This window comes from Lynx canadensis, chromosome C1, assembly GCF_007474595.2.
Source record: "Lynx canadensis isolate LIC74 chromosome C1, mLynCan4.pri.v2, whole genome shotgun sequence".
Classification (NCBI taxonomy): domain Eukaryota; kingdom Metazoa; phylum Chordata; class Mammalia; order Carnivora; family Felidae; genus Lynx; species Lynx canadensis.
The window spans coordinates 199357851-199376831 of record NC_044310.1 but is presented as its reverse complement, the minus strand read 5'-3'; the positions used below and the strand labels follow the sequence as shown (position 1 = coordinate 199376831).

At 37.2% G+C, this 18981-nt stretch overlaps 1 protein-coding gene across 1 annotated transcript in view; it reads left to right on the top strand.

Annotated features, from left to right (window-relative positions):
* ABCA12 (ATP binding cassette subfamily A member 12) overlaps positions 1-18981 on the top strand; it is a 176698-nt gene that overhangs the window by 39715 nt on the left and 118002 nt on the right. Inside the window, exon 3 of the mRNA XM_030325633.1 lies at positions 15495-15648. Within this exon, the coding sequence (XP_030181493.1) occupies positions 15495-15648 (154 nt within the window). The remainder of the gene's footprint in view (positions 1-15494; positions 15649-18981) is intronic.

Genomic DNA, 18981 nt, shown 5'->3' with positions numbered 1-18981 from the left:
CAGGTATTAATGGCCCCAAAATAAAGATGGGGTGACCAGGGTTTGTTTTACTAACATGGTTAACTCACCTGTTTTCTCCCTCATTAGTCTAAGAGTGAGGATAGTTAGTGTTCTCTTGTCCACTAACGACATTTCCATGTTATGTCCATAAAGGTGTTCAGTGGCCATTAGTGGATTGATCGATGAGTAATGATGCTGCATCGCTAATGCAGATACACACGATGGAATAATATCTACCCAAGAAAGGGTAACAAAGAGCAAATTTATCAGCAGGACTGCATAAAGTAAGACTTTTCAAATAAAGAGTTTATCTGAAGGCAACATTACTCACAACTCAAAATTTGAGTAACAAGAATTTTCTGGTAAGCATGCATGTGGTAAAATCAGAATTGTCTATTAGATCAGATTCTCTCAGAATCGTGCTCCATGATCTTGTGTTACTCTCCTCTACACAATGATGGAGCCCACTGACCCGAGTTTGGCCCTGAAAGGTGTGGCAGTCTGGGGGAATGAAGTGGGCCTACTTCCCTTGGTTATCATTTAAAAAAATCTGAAGAAACTACAGAGTGAAACTGACCCACTAGAAAAGCTATATCATTTACCATTAATTGTGAGAATACCTTTAAAGAGCTGCCAGCTGGCTAATGGCTAACCTGTTTTTAAAATGTGAGAAGAGAGATCCTGGGAATTCACATTAGTTGTGAGCAAATTTTTCCTTTAGCAGGAAAAAAAAAACAAAAAAAAAACAAAAAAAAAACCTGCCCAGGCAGTTCATTCTTATGTCTTTTTAACCTGCTGAAACTCCTTGAAATAATTAACTGAGTATTTGTAGTTAGATAAGCCAGTGATTGGCACTTTGTTGTGATCTTCCCACAAGGCTCTGAATGAAGGTTCCTTTAAATAAGTTGAGGCATAACTTACTGGTGGATAAAAGGTTAGATCCTGGATAGTTCCAAAAACAAGTTGGAATAAGCAAATATTTAAAGTGAGAGCGTGACAATCAGAATGGTGTGATGACTTTTAGAAGCCCAGAAACAATTTAAAAACGTATTTATTAACAATTCAGAAGCAGTGCAAATAAGTGGTACAATATTGCCAACAACAAGTTTGGAAGATTACGAGAAACTCTTGAAGGACTTAATTAAGCTCAGTAATGGGGTAAACACAATAGCAGATGATGCTCAATGGAGAGGAGATGGAGGTAATGTATAATGAATAGTTTGGAGTCGTGCATTTAATGAGTTCTGAATTAGCCCTGCCTCTCAGGAAGAGAGACTCTCAGCTAGGATCTTAATAAATGGGCAAGGAGGACAATGGATTTTTTAAAAATAGATTGAGTTACAACATTTACAAAAACTGAATGAATGGTGAGTGCCTCAGTTGGTTAGGTGTCCGACTCTCAATTTTGACTAAGGTCATGATCCCAGGGTCAGGGGATCGAGCCCCGTGTCAGGCTCCATGTTGGAGCCTGCTTAGGATTCTCGCTCTTTGTCCCTCTGCCCCTCTCCCTCCTTGTGCTCTCTCTCTCTCTCTCTCTCCCTCTCTCAAATAGAAAAAAAAAATTTTTTGAAGTGAATGGAATTTATTGATCCAGAGAGTATTGTTATAAAGCTATTCTTGGACTGGCTTGTAGGTTAGATTACATTATAATGAACTTTCTCTGATATTTCAGTAACTAAAACTTCATAAAGTTTAATGTAATTCCAGTATAAAGACAGTTCTCAACTTACGAAGATTTGACTTAATGATTTTTCACCTTTATGATGGTGTGAAAGCAATATGCATTCAGTAGAAACCATACTTCGAATTTTAAATTTTGACCTTTTTCCCAGGCTAGCAATATGCCATAGGATCCTGTCTCATGGTGCTGGGCACCAGCAGCCTGCCACAGCTCCCTGTAAGCCGTGCATCACGAGGGTAAACAACCGATACACTTAACCGTTCTGTACCCATACAACCATTCTGGTTTTCACTTTCAGTACAGTATTCAATAAATTGCATGACATACTCAACAATTTATTTCAAAATAGGCCAAGCAATGATGTTTGCTGGCTAGCTGTATTCAATGCATTGTTGACTTATTATATTTTCAACTTAGGAAAACAGAAAGAACAAAAGCCCAACTTAGGATGGGCTTGTAGGGATGTAGCCCCATCATAAGTAGAGGAAGATCTGTATTATCTTTAAAAAGAACAGTGTGTGCTATTTCAAACACATTGACAGTCATAAAAACAGCACAAACATTCATATATCCACTACCTAACTTTATCAAACCCTCACATTTTTTAGCCATATTTCTTTCAGAATTGTTTTGTTTGTATAAAACAAATCAAACATTAAAATAGCAGTGAGGCCCCTGTGTAAACCACTCAGATTGATTTCTCTCCTGCCTGCCTGCATCCATCCTTCCCTTCCTGAAGGACATCATTATCATTTATTTGGTGTATAACATTCCCATGCTTGTTTTTTAATTTTTACTATATATTTATCTACCTAACTACATTACATAATATTATACTGCTGGTTTTAAAAAAAATTCTGTGATTTCAAAATTTGCTTAATGTTAATTTATTTACTTTTGAGAGAGAGAGTGAGCAGAGGAGGGACAGAGAGAGAGGGAGACACAGAATCCCAAGCAGGGATGACAGCACAGAGCCTGATGCGGGGCTTGAACTCATGAACCCTTAGATCATGACCTGAGCAGAAATGAAGAGTCAGATGCTTAAATGACTGAGCCACCCAGATGCCCCTTGGATTTTATTCAGTTTTGTTTCTGGTGTTAAATAAGTTGTGTTTATTACTCCGTGCAGCTAGGGAGAGTGCCCCCTGTGAGGAACTGTGGAGTGTCTCTGTAAGAGGGTGTTTGAAGGAGCCTATTATAGGAGTTGCACTTTGGGTAATAACTTGAGGTGGGACCTAGGAAATAGAGGTTTGTTCTGAAATGGGTGCTGTGAGGAAATCAGGGATAATTCTATGATTTTTTGCAGAACGATGCTTTTGATAATTTCTTTGCTATGTAGTTTATCAAGTGGTTCTTTATCTTCTTCTTTTACTTTTTATGTCTTCTAGTATAACTGACTTTTTCCCAGTTTTATTGAGATATAATTGACATATAACATGTTTCAGATATACAACATAATGATTTGATATGTGTATATATTGTGAAACAATACCAGTAAGTTCAGCTAATATCCATTACTTAATATGGTTACCAATTTTTTTTCTCATGATGAGAACTTTTAAGATCCATTCACTTTGCACTTTTCAAATATAAAATACAGTATTGTTAACCATAGTCACCATGCTATATGTTAAGTGCCCAGGACTTATTTATCTTATAGCTGGAAATTTGCACCTTTGACCACAGGTTTTTAAACTTTATAGAAATAGTACCCCAACCTGGCATCCTTTTGCATCATGTTTTTTAGACTGACCACTATGTTATTGTTCAGCATGGCATTTTGTCAGTTTATCTCCACTGATTTATGCAGCTTCAGTGAGTTCATGGAGTATACATACTATATGCATAGGTATATCACAATCTATTTATCCATGGTCTTTGGATGAGCACCTAGGTTATTTTTCAGTTATTTCCAATAGTACTGTGGTGATTGTTTTAAATATGTCTCTTTGTGCATGTGTGCACATGTCTTTGGGGCATATACCTATAGCTATTCACATTTTAAACTTTGTTGAATATGGTCAAATACATTCCACAGCAACTTTACTAACTTATCTTTTCCCCGCTATGGGATGGCAATCCCCACTGCTGCATATCCTTTCCAACACTTGTTATTGTCAGACTTTTTAAACTTTTGCCAATCCAATAGGCAAATGGAATCTGGAGTTTTCTATTTGTATTTTTTTGAAATATTTCCCTTTTAGAAAAAAAAGAACATTTATTTTTCTTAGAAAAAAAAAAAACAGAAAATACTAATGCTATATTTGCATTTTTTTTCTCTACAATTGAGGAAAATGCCCCTCAGGGATTTTTCTCTATTTTCTTTCCTTCTTTTGTTCTTTCTGTTTTCCTAATGAGTAGCTTTGATGAAAAGTGGTTCTATGTGGAGGGAGAGAGAAGGCCAGTAATATGTTCTGGTTACAGAGCAAGCCACAGGTCACTTAAATTGTCTCTTTGTGATTGGCAGAGGTCTTGGTAAGAAAATGTTTGGTTTAGGAGAAAGTCAAGTCTGACAAGAAGATGAGGTTGCTACCTGTCAACAGCGCTACTTGAAAGAAAAGGTTGTGACATACATTTTCCACTGGCAGGTTGTCACACGTATCATTTGTAAATAGACAGAATATGAATACCAAGGCGTAAATACTATATGAGCTGTTGAGGAGTGATAGGATCCCAAACTAGACCCTTTTCTTCCCAAGCGAATAGACCATCTGTTGAATTAAAGACATTTATAAGCCCTTGTGTTTATAGGACTTTCTTTTTTTTTTTTTTTCTACACAATGATCCCAGCAATGTATTTCACTGGCTTTTATTTTTACTCTACAACACATATAATTCTCTGTGATAACTGAGTCAGATTTCCAAATGAAAAAAATAGTTGTTAGTAACATACCTTTATAGGGGTAATTACTGAAATTCTTTTCTCCATATCATTATTCTTAATGGGTTACTGAGATCACATTTTAATTTCCAAACATAATTTTCATCTTATGATAAGTGCTTAATACTTCAACCTGGCTAAATCTCCTTTTACAGGAGAGTCTTCTACTTGTAATAGTTGTGATGGATGGGCAGTCCAGATTTATGTTTCCTGCATAAGTGAGGAAATGACTCAAGGTAGAGGGTCGTGGTTGCATAATAAATCATTTGCAAAGCTAGGATTATAAGGATGCTTTTTAACTCTTGCTCCTGCTGCCTGGTGCTTCACTCACTAGAGTAATTCCTATAATTTCTGCCAATATGTAGCTCCTGGAAACAACTCATAACTTAGCCCAGTTACTAAAAAGGCAAATATTTGGGAGACAAGTTAAAGAGGATGTTTTTCTGGCTAACTCCCAAACAACTTTGTAGAACACTGTATTGCTCAATATTTTGTATACCATCCCATGATCATGGTGCCCTGACTTGGCAGTGGACCTCTTTACATTGGTAAAGGGAGAACAATAACTCAGTTTCTCCCTACTCTTCTTGCCTCCTAGGGAAAATACCTTCAGGACAGGTCACACACTTCCCATTCAAGATGGGTCACTGGGATGGTGATCACTTTTATTGGTGCTCCTTTTCTGGGTGGGAGCAAATACACTAAGACCCACTGAAGCTCTTGGGGCCTGACAACCATTATTTTTCTCTATATAGGAAAAGCTGTGTTTCTCCCAATACATATATTTAGTTTTATTTTATTTTTGGACACTCTGAATGATTGTTTCTGTAGTTCCTTAGGACACTCAGATTCAAATTTGCATCCAGCCTCTAATAACACACATATCTTTGGCACTTATTATTGTGCTGGCTTTATTCTTTCCTATACTTGTTTGCTCTCATTCTGATTTCTTCATTACCTTATGTTTTCCCATTATAGAGTGTGTACTTTTATAAGCTTCCCCAAATCCTTCTGGAATGAAATTCCCTTCCCCAAGCAATGTCTTAGACAAGTTTTGCTGAACGACTCCCACAAATAGCGTTGCACAATTGTAATGGACTTTCACAAATAAACACTAAGGTGCTTGCTGAATTACTATATTTAAGCCAAGTTAGTGAGGTGGGAGTTTACAAGTAAGTCCTAGAACATCAAGACTCAAAGCCAAGCTATTTCCTTATGTAAAAAGTTCCCTCCTGAGGAAAAAATAAATAAGTAAATTTCCAGTTCAAGATTCCTTTTCAGTTGGGAATTTGTGAGAGCATGGGTGAAGGCACTGTTTCCCAAAGTGTGCCCTATGGAATGTTCATCCCCAGGAATCTTAAAAACAGGAAGAAAAAGAATGAAAAGTATTCTGTACTCACATTTGTGGAAATGTAGAATCAACCAAAGTTATTCAGGTTTCTTACTGCAAAACCTCTCAGACTCTTTAGTATGCAAATGTATTCTGGATTTCCCAGAATAGGAGATAGAGCTTAGTTTCCTAAACTCATTTGGCCCCAGAACCTGGTTTGTAGAAATGCTGATGCTCTCCCACCTCCTACACCCCCACCCCAACCCCAGCATCATGTCAGAGACCATCATGATGAGAGAAGAATCAGTTCTTCAGTTCATCCCCAAGAGCAGGTTTTGTGAGTTAACTACCTAGATGTCTCAGTGATATCACTGTGGGTAATAATTAGTGAAACACTTCCCTGACAAATCAGAACAGATGTGGTGACACTGGAGGAAATGCCCCCACCCTTTACCAGGTGTTCACTGATATTGCTGGATCTGTGGAAGAGGGCAGTGTCTCAAGGGAGTCTGTGACCTATGGGGTGCAGGACAGTGGCTCTCACCCCACTGGCATCAAGTCTTCTTGATATTACCAATCAACCCAGCCATATCTATGTGGACCCAGCTTCATATCAGCCCTGCCCACAGACTGTAGGGTACTTTCCTGGTTGGCCATATCTAAGAAGTATTAGGAGACTGGGTTTTATAGGAAGACTGTTCTACAATGGAGCAAGGATCTAGGGTTCATCTTTCTTTTAACTTTAGATTTAGAAGGAAATAAAACAGTTGCCAGGATTCTGTTTGCAAGTGGCCATGGCAAGGAAGATTTTTAAAAATGCAGTTGTGAATCTTTGTTACTGAAAGACAAGTCTCAATTGGTTACTGTTAGTTCTGTTTAATAAGACAAATGGACCCAGCTCACTCAAGAAGAGCCATTGAACTCAACATTCCTTGCCATGTGAGAATATTTTTAATAATGTTAGTGAGTATTTTTGAACTCTGATTCAATCCATGTGGGAATTTATTATCTGGTATGTATGTGTTACAGTTATGTTTCCTAGCCTTGAGTGGAATCATTTTGTTTACTGTTTAAATAAATCAAACTATGATCTTTGGAACCCATCACCCAACAGGGTCTCCTTAACCTTCAGAAAGGAAGGAGGCATGTTCTCTTCTAGAAACTAAGGAATGTGGGCTATGGAGCCCTTTGTTCTGGCCATCAGTTCAACTGTGTATGTTAGAATCAAATAGGTAACATCCAAAGAGATAGCAAGGTTCCAAGTCCAAAGTGCCACATCCCTTTTTCTTAAAAAATAGTGATAGTAATATGCCAAATATATAAAAATGGCAAGAATCTTTCTCACCTCCTATGGCACCTGCAATGTCATAGCCCAGAGTCCCCAAATTATCTTCCTTGGAACACTTTTTGTACATTTCAAAACCTGTTGACTGTGGTAGTTAGAGACAACTCTGAGGAATGTGGGAAAGATCCCAGCATGTGGGACACCATCTCAAATGACCCAAAGTTTGTTCTTGTTCTCTGTGACAACCTTTTGAGTGTAAGAACTTCTTACCCACTGCTTTTAAGGATTAAGGATCTTCCCTCAGCTCTCACTGCCAGAAACAGTCTAGCTTTTTGCCAGTGGATTTGAACTTGGAAAAACACTTGTATGATGAAGCAAGACTTGCCTGGGGAGAATTAGGAAGAATGTATCATGGCACCACACCCAGTGAGCAGGCAGTAATTGAAGCACTGCTCCAGTCGATACAGGTACATATTATGAATTACTAGGGAGAGAAACACATTATGCAATACTCCTAACCATTCATTGGTTCAAGACACAGAGATGAGAGACCTGGTCACTGCACAGTAAATTAGACAAATGTCGCAACAGCAATCTGATGAGCAATAGTAACTCAGGATTCCATGTGGCCTTCCCTCTTCAGTGTGTTCCTATTGCCTTACACAAGCTTTATCTAATTAATCTTCCTTGTGCCCTGTGCGGTGGCAAGGCCCATTATCCTCCATTTGGTAGATGTGGAAATAGAGACATGGAGAGGTTAATTTACACCTGGTGATTTAGTGAATCAACATCAAAACCAGAAGTGGTACCTGTTTTTCAAATTCTCAATCTGCTCCCTCCAACATATACTGAAACTTAACTGAACAGAATGTTGCTTTCATTATCATCATATATCACGCAGTTTTGGGTCCATCTCTGCTACTTAGCTTTTCATGTGACCATAAGCAAATTGCTTGATCTCTCTGAGATTATCTGCAAAATGGGTATAAGGCTTGCCCTGCTTATCCTCTCGGATTGCCATGGGACTTATATAAAATGATTGTTTAATTTTTCCAAAAAACATGAAGTTATTTTTCTTACCAATGTTTTACTATTTATTTTCAAATATATGCTATTTTTATACATAATATTTCTGGCAATTTAGGAAAACAATTGACTCCTATAGGCATTTTTACATAATAAAAGTGTGATGACCTTTGAAAACAGATACTCTCTCTGTTTCTTTCTGTCTCTCTCTCTCTCTTCCCTCTCTCTCTCTGTCTCTCTCTCGCGCACACACACACACACACACACACACACACAACCTGGAGGTATATATTTTTTTAATTATTTTTTTTAAGTTTATTTATTTATTTTTGAGAAGGGACAGACAGAGAGAGTGAGCAGGGCGGGGTGCAGAGAGAGAATCCCAAGCAGGCACTGCACTGTCAGCACAGAGCCCACCCAATGTGGGGCTTGAACCCACAAACTCTGAGATCATGACCTGAGGTGAAACCAAGAGTTGGACACTTAACTGACTGAGCCACCCAGGTGCCCCTGGAGATATATTTTTAAAACATTTAAGTAATATCTCTTATTTAAAAAGATAGAAGAATGAACTATACTTGGCACCTTACTCTGGGCCAGACACACAGTGTCTGTTCAGTAAATTTACACTGAATAAATGATGGATGGATTCTTTTTATGAATAATAATTTCAGTGGTTGATATTATAGATGCCAATGTGTAATAGCTAGATTTTCAAAGAAACTGAGATCTAAAGAGCTTATAACAATAAATGTTACTGGTTTTATCAATATTTATCCATTTTATAAGGGATATAATGCAATATTATCCATTTTACTTACTATTAATTGAACTTATTGTATCCATTGTTTATCCATTGAACTCATAATATGGGATAAAATTTGAAATTTTGTCCTTAAATAATAAAGATAAATGTATATTATGTTAAAGTCCTCAATCATGCAGTTTTCCTGTGACCTTCAGGAATTCACTCATTCTTTCATTTATTCATTCATTCATATAGTTAATAATTGCTTGCACCGTGTCAAGCTTTGTGCTATAACTATGTAAGGAATTTTCTTTCTTTCAAGTAGCTTATTCTTTATCTAGTCTCTCAAAAAGTGCATTTTTATTGAGCTAGTGACTCTACCTGAAGATTCAAAGTCATATAAGTATTTAATCCTAGGCTAAGGTCTCTCTGGGCCACAAAGATTTAAAAAAAAAAAAAAAAAAAGCCCCATTCAGAGAGACTAGAATCAGGAAGAGCCAGTGTATTTGAGTTTACCTGATGATGGTTGAGGGAACAAGACATCTCCCCTCAGGGAACAGCTCTTGCCCCAAATGGAAAATGCATAAAGAACAAGGACAATGCTATGCATTCTTGACTTAATGCCATAAAATAATTTAAAAAGCCAGGTTTATGTCATTTATAATTTTAATTATGTCTTTTATTAAATTTTTTTTTTCAACGTTTATTTATTTTTGGGACCGAGAGAGACAGAGCATGAACGGGGGAGGGGCAGAGAGAGAGGGAGACACAGAATCGGAAACAGGCTCCAGGCTCTGAGCCATCAGCCCGGAGTCCAACGCGGGGCTCGAACTCACGGACCGCGAGATCGTGACCTGGCTGAAGTTGGACACTTAACCGACTGCGCCACCCAGGCGCCCCAATTATGTCTTTTAAAATGCTACTGAGAACAAATTTGCTGAAAAACTACAGGAAGAATAAAAAGGTTTACTTTAATTATTACAAACATACTTCTGAGATTCCTTTCCTTTCCCATGTTTTCTTTATTCTTACCTGGTTATTTGATTGTTTATAGGTGTTGTATCTAGATACACTTGTCTCATTTGGTATTCTTATCATGATGAGAATTTCTTGTTGTGGTGTTTCTTGAGGAGACTTATCATTTAATTGGTCAAAAAGCCTAATAAGTATTCTACTAATGTGACCCTGTATGTAAAAAGTTAAGAAAAATAGAACACCCCAAATGAATAACTTCATATTTTAAAAAGTCAGAATTTCCTTCCAAGATTCATCATTCATCTCTTTACGGGGGGTAAAGACCAAATTCCTTTCACCTGGAAACACAAAATACCATCTAGGTTGGGTTCTGACCTGCTTGAGGAAAACACAAAGAAGCACAGTGGAAGTTCTCCAATATCTACCATTATTATAATATTTACAAATGTCACCAAGGTAGCCTACAGAATGCTTCCTAAGCCTAATGATGTCAAATGGAAGTAGCTTCATTATTGAAAAGACTGTGACATTTCTTTCTTAACTAATACAATAAATAGAAAACAGCACTTATGTGGATAGAGCCAACAAGCAGTGTGGTCCTGAATTTATAATGGAAGTGGGTGAAAACCCTTCTGTGGAGTTAAAAAAAAAAAAAAAAGGGAAAAGAAGTAAGGGAAGATATTGAGGGAAATGGGCATTCTTGGCTGTACCAGTCAGTAAAGAGATACAGCAGTAGGTGAAGGGAGTAGCTGGAGAAAAAGAGAGAAGAGTTGGAAATTGAGTCCAAAGAGGGGGTGGTCAGTGGGAAGGAAAGAACAAAAGATTAAGAAATGGAGGAAAGGGGATATTGAGGGATATTAAGTAAATTAGATGAGATGAAGGAAGAGAAAAAGAAGGATGGGGAAGATGTGAAAATAAGAAGTGAGCAAGGCAGGAGAGGGAGAAGGACAAGTGTAAGCTGTCATCCCCCAGGGGTCAGCAAACTAGAGCCTGTGGGCCAAATCCAGTCTGTTGCCTCTTTTTTTTTTTTTAATAAGTAAAACTTTATTGGAATACAATCAGGCTCATTAATGTACACACTGTCTATGGCTGCTTCTAGTCTACAATGACAAGAGTTTAGTAATTGTGATGGAGACATTTATGTCTTACAGCTAAAAATATTCACTATCTGACCCTTCTGGAAAAGTTTGTAGTCTATACTGTTGGCAAATTGTAGTGTTGTGCATCAGAATTACCTAGAGGGCATGTTAAAAGAAGGATCGCTGAACCTTATCCCCAGAGTTTCTGATTAAGTAGATCTAAGGTGAGATCTCAAGTTTTTATTTCTAGTAAGTTTCCAGGTGATGCTGATGCTGTTGGTCCAGGAACTGCACTTTGAGAACCACTGCTCGAATCGTTACCTTATATCACACTAATGTTGTTCTGAATAAGGAATTTTGTGAAGAAAGGAAGGGAAAACCAAACTTGATCCCCTTTTTAGATAAACATAGATGTATGGGTTGATATCACAATTTTTTAAAATTCTTTTATTTTTTATTTAAAATTTTTTTAATGTTTATTTATTTTTAAGAGAGAGAGGGAGAGTGAGCAGGGGAGGGGCAGAGAGAGAGGGAGATTCCGAAGCAGGCTCTAGACTCTGAGCTGTCAGCACACTCAAACCGGTGAACTGCAAGATCATGACCTGAGCCAAAGTCGGATGTTTAATTGACTGAGCCACCAAGGAGCCCCTCTTTTTTTTTTTTTTTCTTAAGTGGATCTTGAACTGGATCTTTTTATAATGCAAGTTTTATTCTTAAAACAACAAAAACTGAATCTGATTTAGTTAAAACTTAGCTATTTGGTGGTTTGTTCCTAAAAATGTTTTGTAGTTTGGTCGATTCAACTCCCTGAAATAACATTGGGATCTGTCAATATTATTATTGGACTGTGTTGATAATGTTGACTGCATCCATTTTATGAGAATAACCTCTCCCCACCTCACTGCCTCTGCATGGAGCCCCTGAGAAACGAAACTATAAGTGAATTGAGATCTTGTTAACCACTCACCAACCTCACTTCTAGACTATGCCGGAGTCTTCTGCCTCCAATTTCTCCATGGAATTGCAAGTTCATTGATAGGTTTTCTCCTGGAGATAGTCATAAATGTTGTCCTAAGTGTGAGACCTTTGGGGCTCATAATACCAAGGAATTTATCCTGCCTAAGCCCTCCATCCCCAAACACTTAGATCTGTTTTACTTACTTGCTTACTTACTTACTTACTTATTTATTTATTGACTTACAAGTGGTGCTGTGGTTTGCATAGTTATAACCTTCCTCTACTTGTGTCCTTAAATCTATACCCTAGCTGTGAATGTGAGTAGCCAGTTATTAGCCCTAATTTTTCATGCTCTGTGTTTGCTGCACAAAAGTTCTGTGAGGGATAGAGAAATGTTTCTCTTTTTCCCGCATCCTGGCATTTACAGATATAAAGAGAAACATAATTTTGGAACCTGAAAGTGCCAGAGACACCTTCAGAATAGAATTGAGTTCAATTTAGAATTAGCAGCTCTTTAAAACATGTACTGGTTCATTCCACCTTTGCTCTGTGTGGTTACCTTCTTGCACACACGTAACCAAAATGGTAAGGAGACAGGAAAAAAATCCATTTTTACCCATAAGAAAAATACTCAATTTTAATTATATTTAATTCTGACTTGTTAGTTTTAGAGGATCTCCAGATTATGTGAGACGTTGATGTGTATGAGAAACTATATAATGGATGTCAAAGAAGGATAAATGACATAAATATATGTCACATGCCTACCTTATTATGGTGAATAAGTGGATGCTTAAATAAATCAGTTGCTGCAACAGACCCTTCCTTATCTTAATGAGGGTATGGTTCCAAGTTAAAAGGTAATGGCAAAATAAATAATACAGGCAGTCCATTCTGCGCATGGCACTGTGTTAACTAAAATGTGTATACACTTAAACCAATTCCTGATTTGCATGAACCCATTATAACAGGTTAAATATGTTATCAAAAAGTCTGTGTGAAGCATGATCAAACTGCACTTTGGACACGTGGGGGCCTTTAAAGAGTTCTTAAAGAACCTCTGGGATGAATTTTTCTATAAAGTATATCTATAGTAATCACAGTGAGGAATGTTGTGGGTTTAAATGCTTCCAAATTCCTCTAATATTTGAAGGTTATGATCAATGCCAGAGAAACTAAAACTGGACGTCATGTGCCACCTCTTTTCAGATCTTCTTCCCATGATGTCCTTTCCTATTTTTTCCTTCTCTTCCTGTTGTGATCTGGCTTCTCACGAACTGTTGTTTCCAGCACTGTCCAGCTCAGCCACACCATCACCTTGATAAATGGCATACAGCGAAGCAGTCATCTGCTCCCGTTGCCCTGCCGTCTGCTTTCCATTCAAAGGATCCACTGCACGTGTTTGAGATCAGATAGGAATAAAACCATTTGCAGACCCACACTCGGAGAGAGTGGCTGCTGTTGGGATCTGTGTAACAGGGTCGATCGCTGTTAATGGTGAAGTTTCACTGCAGCTTTTCCAAGGTCTTGCTCTACGTGTCCACTGTGGTAGAATTTTGATGTAGAGGGGTGATGTGAAAAGTTAACAGGCAGTTTGACTGCTACTCTCTAGCTCATTCAGGGAATTGTGCTACAATGAAAGCATTGAAGGTTCACTCCAGATTCACTTGGGTTTAATGTTAGGAGAGACACAGGTCTTTCCGGTGTCAGAAAGAGATGCTGCTTAGAAGGTAGTCGTGAATACTTTGGTGGATTTAAGTTCTCTCCAATTTCTTCTGAATTTCCAAAACTTTAATTCATACCAGTGTTATTTCATGGATTAGTTTCCTACGGCTGCTGTAAAGAATCACCACAAACTTAATGGCTTAAACACACCACCAACTTATTTGAGGTGGGGTTGGGACATGGGCAAAATAGGAGAAGGGGATTAAGAGGTGCTAACTTCCAGTTATAAAATATATAAGTCATGGGGATGTAAAGTGCAGTATAGGAAATATAGTCAATGATACAACAACTTTGTGTGGTGACAGATGCTAACTAGACTTACCATGGTGATCATTTCATAGTGTATATAAATGTTTAATCACCATGTTGTATACCTGAACCTAATGTAATACTGTATGTCAACGATACTTCAGTTTTAAAAAACCTCCACCAACTTATTATTTTATTGTTCTGGAGATCAGAAGTCTAAAATTTAGTCTTAGTGGGTTAAAAACTAAGGTGTTGGCAGGGCTTCATTCCTTCTGGGGGCTCTAGGAGACTTTGTGTCTTTGCCTTATCTAGCATCTAGAGGTCACCTGCTTTCCCTGGCTTTTGGTTTCTTCTTCATCTTCAAAGTCAACAGAGCAACATCTTCCAGTCTCTCTTCTTTTTTTTCCCTCTTTACTTCTGGCCAACTTTCATATGACCCATTCCCTTTTATTTCCAATTTTCTGTATGTAGAGCTGTATTAAGTTACTTAGATCAAATTTCTATTTATTATTCTCTCTGCTAATATATTGATGCATACTTAGCCCAGTTGCTCGTACTATTTTTTGTAGCCTTTCCTCTTTCTTTTTATGTTTAATGAAAACATACTTGTACTGACACCCTTTTTGATGGATTCATGAGGAAGTTAAGGTTTTGCTTTTTAGTCTTCAGTTTGGAATTACTCTTATAGTTTTGAAACCTGCTTTTTTTGGTAATTCATTGTCTCCATATTCCCCCCAAAAGAGCAACCTAGTGTTTTGATATTAGACCTAATTGCAGAAAGATTTGTGGTTTGCAGTTTGCTTATTTCTTGACATGTGTATGCTATCATCATATTTTATAAAGCAAATGTTAAAGGTTACAAAAACCCTTTACTCTTACAGTTCTTGTTTTCTGTTACCTTAATATTAGGGATATTTATTTATTCCATTATTATTGGATTTTTAAATAGGAAAAAATATTGTGTGTATAGGATAATTAAATTAGCTGTTATGCTAAACCAAAAATACTTCCTAGTGTCTGGAAGATTGGCTGCATTTATAATGACTTTGATCACAAAAAAGATATGTACACTATGAGAAAAAATAGTTACTATATAGTTAAAATAAGATAAATAAAAATCATGTGAAATATACCACCCGGGAAATCCCTCCATATTTTTAAGAATACATATAATTATATATTTTTTCGAGGTTACAACTATTCTGGCCATGTTATTTTCTGATCTACTCATTTTAATTGGCAAGATACAAACATTTTGTGTATTATTTGACAAACTTTTTATTAGCTACATTGTGTTTTATCATATGGGTATACTGTGATCTATTTTTAAAATACTCTAGCAGACATTCTTCCAGCTATTTCCTTAGAATAAGTCCCAGTAAAATAAATTTGTAAGGCAACATGTATTTTTACACTTTTGGATACATAGTAGACCCAGACAGTCATAATCCAGAAGGTAATTTCACAAAACAGAGTTACTACACTTCTTTCCCTTCCCAGGCAAATGCCATAGTGATGTAATTATTGTTTTTTGCTTTGTTTTATTTTTTAATTTCAGGTTACCTTGCACCTCGAAACCTTCCTAGTACTGGCTTCTTCCCGTTCCTGCAAACCCTACTCTGTGACACAGACTCTAAATGCAAAGACACACCGTATGGGCCACAAGATCTGCTTCGTAGGAAAGGAATTAATGATGCACTATTTAAAGACAGGTAGGGGCACTTCCCAAGTGTGTTCAGTTGTTTTGAAAGATCAGATCTTATCTCCTTATGAAATATCCAGGACAACCAGGGTTTATATATATGACTTTATTTTCTATATCTGCAAATGTGGTGATCTAAATATGAACAAACAAGTTGAGTACACGCTTGTATTACCATGTTTATGTGGGAGTAAGCATAATCTACTTTGAATGAGTTACCCAAACTTTGCTTTCTAAGATGGGTGGCCAAGGCCCTCCTTAACTTCCCTCAAAGTTTTGTCAGTGACAATTTGTCAGTGACACATTGCCCTAAGATTTGATCACAAGCTTCATATATAGGGCAATTTAGGGGCATTATCTCCTGGAAGAATGACATATTTATACTACTCCATATGGTACTTCTAGATACAACAGAAACCAGGAGATGCAAATGCAGGAAATTAAAAGTCTAGAAATCAAAGTAATAAAGTTGAAAGCATCCTTAATTCAATAAAACCCTTTAATTGAGGCTCATGTGTGTCCTGTTTTATGGTGTGAGAGGCAGCTGAAGAATAAAGGTAAGAAATCTAGACCATTTACAACATGACTATTTATAATCCCAATATTCTCTCTTGGGATTCTAAACCTAAAGAGACTCCAGGAGCCCACCTGTCTGTAGAACTGAAAACAAAGTTGTAATCTGAGTCAACCATGAGATAATTCTGGTACAAATTATTTTGAAGTGTTTTTCAAAGAAAGATTGTATTTATCCCTACTCAGAGATATTTGGTTCTGAAATTTTAATTTAAATTCCTTGGTATCTAACATCATATCTGTATGAACATTATCATCATGATTTTGGTCATCAGATAATATGGGTGATACTTTAAGAGAGAGCAACTGCAAGTTGTTTAGCATAAAATATATCAAGAATTGCCATGGGAAATGACTCAGAACACACAATTGTTGAGTTGTTAATTCACATTGGTTTTGTTATTTCAATAATTTAATGAGTCTTGATGCTTAAAACATTATGATGTTCATTCATCTATTAATTTATTCAAGAAATAATGACTGAGAAATTTCTGTGTGCTAGACATCATTCTAGGCACTGTGATACAGAATGAATCAGACAAATCCTGTATGTTACTTGCATCCTAATGGAAAAGCAAGCAAAAAAATGAGCAATCAAATAAATAAATAAATAGCATAATTAATGATAATAACAATTGTGCTAGCAAGAAAAGAAAGCAGGTTATAAGCTAGAAGTTGAAAGGTGGGAAGTGAATAGGGTGGCAAGAGAAGGCCTCTGCTAACAGGTGGCATTTGGGTAGAGACCAGCAAAGACAGGAAGAGACCAGCAACGGCATATGAAGAGAGTATTCCAGGCAGAGAAACAGCAAAGAATCCTCAGGTGGGGATAAGCCTGACCATTTAGAGGAACAGAAAGTTGGCTAATATTTGTAAAACATAGTGAGAGATGATACAAGGGGTTGGGGATATGTCGAAAAGAAATGCAGAAAACATGTACATGCAGAATCGAACATGTAGAAAAAGGGAAGGGATTTGCATCTTTTTTTTAGTATAATGAGAAGCCATTGGAAATTGGTAAGCAGGGAGATGACATGACATATTGTGTATGAAGCCAGTGTGTTCTAAGTGCATACCTCACCTAACACTAGTTGCCTTATCTCTGTGGGGAGACCAAAAGCTAACTAGAGCCTATGCCCTCTTAGTAAACAGAGTAGAGGAAGGATGGAAGCATGGCATCTTGGTTGTTCAACTAGTTCACAGATGGTCTGTGTGTCCCCATGTGAGTGGTTAATGAAGCATGATCCATGCCCATGTTCTAATAGGGGAAGGAATATATTAAACCCATCATTATAATGGGAGAGAGTGCAATGAAAAGTACCAGAAAGATGTTGAAGGAAGACACTCCATATTTAAAGTAGAGAGAGCTTTCAGGTGGGATAATCAGGTTGATCTTCATGAAGGGGTTGTACCTGCGATAGACATTTCATGAAGCAAGGGTTAGAGAGGACATGGGAAAAATTAATGTCCCTTATTTACAAAATGAATTGCAGCTCTCCTGGGGCTATCAACTTTATACCTTTTTTTTTTCATGAAGAAGTAAGTTACAATGAGAGAAATTGTGAACAATATCTAAGACTATATAAATATACCTTCCTAAAAAAGAGTATTTTTCTGTGTGATATCATATAGAGCCACACTCATAGAGTTGCCTGAGATGAGCCACTTAGTTGGTTTTAGAACTAGGATTAAAGTCCAGCTTTATTTTATCCTTTGTTGATGATTCTCTAGGCAGATGGACATATCTGCTTTTTTTTTGTTTTATTCTAGCCCCCAGGTACTTAGTCTGGCTCAAACTGTATATTGCTGTATATTCAGTATTTTCTCTAAACTACCACATAATTGGAACTTAATTTAGAAAATTATGTACAATAATAAAATTGCATTAATGATATTTCCCATCATGCTATTAACTTTTATGGTTTATACAGCCGTGCAGTGAAACTGGGGCATGGCTACTGGGTAAGCGGTTCCACTAAATTGCTTCCCTTTGGTAAAGGAAGATTCACCAGCATAGCATCATTAAGGGAACAAAATAGTCTTTTTCTGTTTTGTAAGTGAAGGGAAGAAAATGCCATCTTTGGCCTCATCAAAAGACGCCCGCCATGTTTACTTGAATAGAATGCTCTTCTGAAAGTAGTGATCACACTGCAGTCACTGCTTGCTGGCCAGTCGCCAGGTAGTTTGAGGTTTTTGCACTGGCACCAGCCCTCTGTTATTAAATTCATACTTTTTTAGGCATTATCATTAGGATGATGTGCTTTAAAATAAAAATCCAATACTATACTCAGCATCAACTCTAAGTAGCTGTCTGGAAAAAGAAACATTACATTTATGGTTGCCCTGCTCATTTGTATAACAGATGATTCAACATCATGGGACTTACCCTTGTGGTCCTTCCTCCCTCTGCACTGCCTCTAAGAATATATCAGAACAGTGGGGGCCCCTGTCTGTGCCATTGCTCACACAGCTGGTGAATGTGAAGATCATCCTCCAGGGCTCACAGGGTCATTATCTGGAGAAGTGATTCAGCATTCCTAAAAATCATGTGGGAGAATTGCTTCTATGGATTTGCTCCCTATCTCTGTCATGCCAACACGCTTCTATGACCTGTGGTTTCCAACTCATACCTCTGCTCCTATTGAATGGCTTTTACAGAACTTTTAACATAGTTAATCGTATCTTATTCAGGGATAATTTTAAAGTGCCAAGGCTTTTGTTTAGTACCAAAAAATATGGTTGTGTTTAGAAATTGACCTAAAGATATCATTGG